Genomic DNA, 4428 nt, shown 5'->3' on the forward strand with positions numbered 1-4428 from the left:
GTTAAGGTAGTGTTTGCCAGGTTTCTCCACTGTAAAGTTGGTATTTTTTTTCCCTTTTCATTCTCTGTTCTTTGAAAGAATCTAGCCCACCCTCAAGAAGGGAAGGAATTAAGCTTCACCTCTGGAAGGGGATGTAATTACATATATTATTTGGAATTCTTCTGTAAAAAAGATTTGTTTCTTCTCCTTTATTTACTTACTTATTTATTCAGTTACTTGTTTATATCAGTATGAACTCATGCCATATTTATTTGTTTAATAATTTGAGATATAAATCCAATACTGTTATTTGTCTTGTGGCTCAAATTGTTCCAGCTTTGGTCACCGGGGGCTCTTTTAGGTTGGCTTCTGTGTCCCGTTGACATGGCCCCATCCTTTTGTTTTTAAGTACTTCCTTACTTGTCAGCACTACAAGATACTCCCTACTCATCTTTTATCTTCCTGCCCCAGTCCCAACCCCAGAATCGACCATTTCTCAAGGAACCCTGCTTCCTTTTAAGTTGTCTACATATTCTTTTGTGTTTTCTATGTTGACAACCATATCAGCTATTAATAATGAGAGTTTTGTTTTTTCCTTTCCAATCTTTATGCTTTTAATTTATTTTTCTTGTCTTACTGAGATGGCCAGGGCCTCCAGTACAGTGATGAATAGAAAAGATGTAGTGGGCATCCTTGTCTTGTTGGATATTTTAGAGGAAACACCACTAACTTTTCTCTAGTAAGAACAATATTTGCTGTAGATTCCTACAGTTTTTATCAGATTAAGCAAGTTCCATCCTGTTCCTCCATGCTAAGAAGTTTTTGTTATTGTTTTTAAATCATGAAAGGGTGTTGAATTTTTTATCAGATACATTTTCTGTTTCTTAGGATGATTATGTTTTTTTCCCTCCAATAATCTGATGATGTGGTAAATGACATTTATAGATTTTCCTTATGTTAGACTACCTTTGCATTTCTGGTATAAACATAACTTGGTCGTGATCTTTTCCTTTTTCTACAATACTAGATTCAGTTTGCTAATATTTTGTTTAGGATTTCTGTATCTGTGTCCATAAATTGGTCTTTAATTTTCCTTTCTCATGCTATCCTTATTTGCTTTTGGCATCAAGTTCTGCTGGTATCATAGAATGAGTCAATGTTTCCTCATTTACAATATTCTGGAAGATGCTGTATGACTTTGGAATGATCTGTTTGGTAGAATTCTCCTGTAAAACCACCTTGGTCTTTTCTTTTTAATATTAAGTGAATATTAAACTTCTAAATAAAATATTTTCAAAATTTTGAATGAGAAACTTGAAATCTGCTTCCATAACATGTTTATTTTATATCAGGTTTTATGCTTAAAATGGCTACAGAAAAATCCTGATCAAGACTTTTTAATGATGTATTCTTCAAATTCTTAATGGTCACCATCAATACAAATCTTTCTTTGTACAATTAGGTGATAAAGTATTTCAAACCAACTTTTAAATTGTTCAAAAATGTTTAAAAAGTGAAGTTATATCTAACAGCTTTTCTTTTTATTTCACTGACAAATATATTGTTAAAAATATCTTGTGATAATATGATTAGATTTCAAATCCAATTGAACTCTTTCATATTAACTATTTCAAAATAATGATAAAGCTCTTATTTGCAGAACATGCATCATTGTTAGAACCATCACCCTGCAGCTAGCTTGGACACCATTAAAAGGGCTCATCAGCTGCAAATGGATAGAAGTATCTGATATTCGCGAAGACAGAGTTTCAGGGCTTCTACCTGGAGCTACACTCTCCAAAAGCCCCTGCTTGGCCTCCCTGCACCCAACCCTACCCCATCCAGTCACAACTTGGGTCGTGTGGTGTTTCTTGGCAACTGGAACACAGACTCCTCCAGCAGCTCCGCAGGCCCCTTGTCCTCAGTGAGCAGAAGACTACAGAAGCTGGCTACTGAAGAGGCTGTCCAAGTCTTAGAGCTCCTCTTCGGCCCTGCTTAGCACATTTACTACAGAGCAGTAACTGAGTGCTGGATGTTACTCATTCGTGTTCACCACCTGCAGGGACTGCAGAGGGATTTGTCAGACCCCATTTCACTAAGGGCCACCCTCTAAGGATCTCCACAGGAGGCTGCCCATAGAGAGAAGTGGCCTGCCTAGGGTCTCCACTGCCTTAAGGCCTACGTGGACACTTCCAGGCCTAAGGGGATTAATATTTCTTCACCTACCTGTCATCCACATATCAATTGGAAAATTCTCCCTCCTGATGTTTTTTGTTCCTTTGTTTGTTTTTTAGTAGGAAGAGTTTTAACTACTGCTTCAATTCCTTTAGTAGTTAGAGGACTAGTCAGCATTTCTTTTTCTTCTTGAGTCAGTTTTGGTAAGTTATAGTTTTCTAGGAATTGGTGCATTTTGTCCGCCTTCTCAAGTTTATTGGCATAGTTTCCTTATTTTTTTATTCTCTGCTGTATACAATCTGTAGTTATGTCTCCTTTTTCATTGCTGATATTGGTTATTTGTGCCTTCTCACTTTTTTTCTTGATCAATCTCACCAGAGGTTTGTCTATTTTACTAGTCTTTTCAAAGAACCAACTTTTGGCTTTGTTGCTCCTCTCTATTTTGTCTTTGTTTTCTATTTCTTTAATTTCTGCTCTTATCTTTTTTGATCTCCTTCCTTCCACATTTTTTGGATTTATTTTGTTGTTATTTTTCTAATTTCTTAAATTGGACACCAGCCTTATTAATTTTCAGTCTTTCTTGTTTTCTACTTTGCACATTTAAGGACGTAACTTTCCCTCTAACTACTGCTTTTCTACAAGTTCAGCCATGTCATATTTCATTACTGTTCAGTTCCAAGTATTTCAGCATTTCCATCATGGTTACTTCTTTGACCTGCAAGTTATATAGAAGTGTGTTTCTAAATGTTTAGAGATTTTAAAGTTTATCTTTATGTTATTGAACTCTATCTTTAATTGCATTATGGTCAGAGTATGTGATCTGTGTGATAAAAATTCTGAAATTTATTGAGACTTGTTTTATGACTTAATAGGTGATCAGTATTTTTTAATGTTTCCTATGTGATTTATAAGAATGTATGTTCTCTAACTGTTGAATACAGAGTTCCACATAAGTCTGTTATCAAATTTGTTAATCGTATTGTTCACATTTTCTATATCTAAACTGATTTTTTGGTTGTAATATACCAATAATTATAAGGTATGTTAATATGCAGTTATGATGGTGGATTTGTCTATTTCTCCTTGTAGTTCTTTTTTTTTCTTTTACTTATTTTGAGGGTATTTTATTAGGAATATTCAAAATGAGAATTGTTATATATTCCTGGTAAACATGTAATGACCCTCTCTATTTCTGATAATGCATTTTTTCCTTGAAGTCTATTTTATCTTACATGAATATAGCAACACAAACTTTTCTTCTTCTTAGGATTTGTGTGGTATATAATTTTCCATCCTTTTACTTTTCAACGTTTTCATGCCTTTATGCTTTAATCATATCTCTTGGAAATGGCATATAGTTGGACCTTTTAAAACATCTAATATAATAATCTCTGTCTTTTAATGGTCAAGTTTAGTCTGTTTACACTTATTGTGATATATTTGGACTTGTTTCTACCATCATACTTTTTTTTTTTTTTTTTTTTTTTTGCGATACACGGGCCTCTCACTGTTGTGGCCTCTCCCATTAAGGAGCACAGGCTCTGGACGCGCAGGCTCAGCAGCCATGGCTTACAGGCCCAGCCGCTCTGCGGCATGTGGGATCTTCCTGGACCGGGGCACGAACCCATGTCCCTTGCATCGGCAAGCAGACTCTCAACCACTGCACCACCAGGGAAGCCCCCATCATACTTTTTTATTTCTATTTCCTACCACCACCTTTTCGATGCTTCATTTTTCTCTTTTTTTTTTGCCTGCTTTTTAGTTTTGAAATTTGTTTGTTTGCTTTCTTAATCATTTTTTTTCCTCCCTACTGTTCGGAATTTACCTATTCTTTTTCCTTTCTTTCTGTGGTTATCCTTGAAATTTTACCATGCATGTTTAACTTACAAGGTTTAAAGTTAAACAGTATTTTAACCTCCCTCTTAAAGAGTGCAGGAACCTTAGAACCTTCAACTCTAGTCATTCCTATCTTGACCACATGTTATTTTTTTGAGTGTGTTAGTTCCTTCTTCCCCTGACCTCACTAATATATCATCATTAGTATTAATTTATATAGATGGTATGTGTTTGGATTTACATGCATACATTCTTGCATCTCAGAACATTGTTCTGGGATCATTTTCCTTCATTATGATTACGATGTTTAGATACTCTTTTAGTACATATCTGTTGGTGTTAAATTCTCCTAGTCTCTGTTATATGTAAATATATTTATTCTCATTCTTAAAAGGTAGATTGTTATAGGTAATATTAGAAGTCCACTATCCGTCTAAT

At 34.8% G+C, this 4428-nt stretch overlaps 1 protein-coding gene across 1 annotated transcript; it reads left to right on the forward strand.

Moving 5' to 3' along the window:
• Nucleotides 1-2461: 2461 nt before the first annotated feature.
• Nucleotides 2462-2692, forward strand: KANTR (KANTR integral membrane protein; the record flags this gene model as incomplete). The annotated part of the gene is made up of 1 exon (XM_082681352.1): nt 2462-2692. The coding sequence occupies one exon, from the start codon at nt 2462-2464 to the stop codon at nt 2690-2692; it is 231 nt and encodes a 76-aa protein (XP_082537478.1).
• Nucleotides 2693-4428: the final 1736 nt, after the last annotated feature.

Source organism: Grampus griseus (assembly GCF_964374135.1).
Source record: "Grampus griseus genome assembly, chromosome: X".
In the NCBI taxonomy this organism is placed as follows: domain Eukaryota; kingdom Metazoa; phylum Chordata; class Mammalia; order Artiodactyla; family Delphinidae; genus Grampus; species Grampus griseus.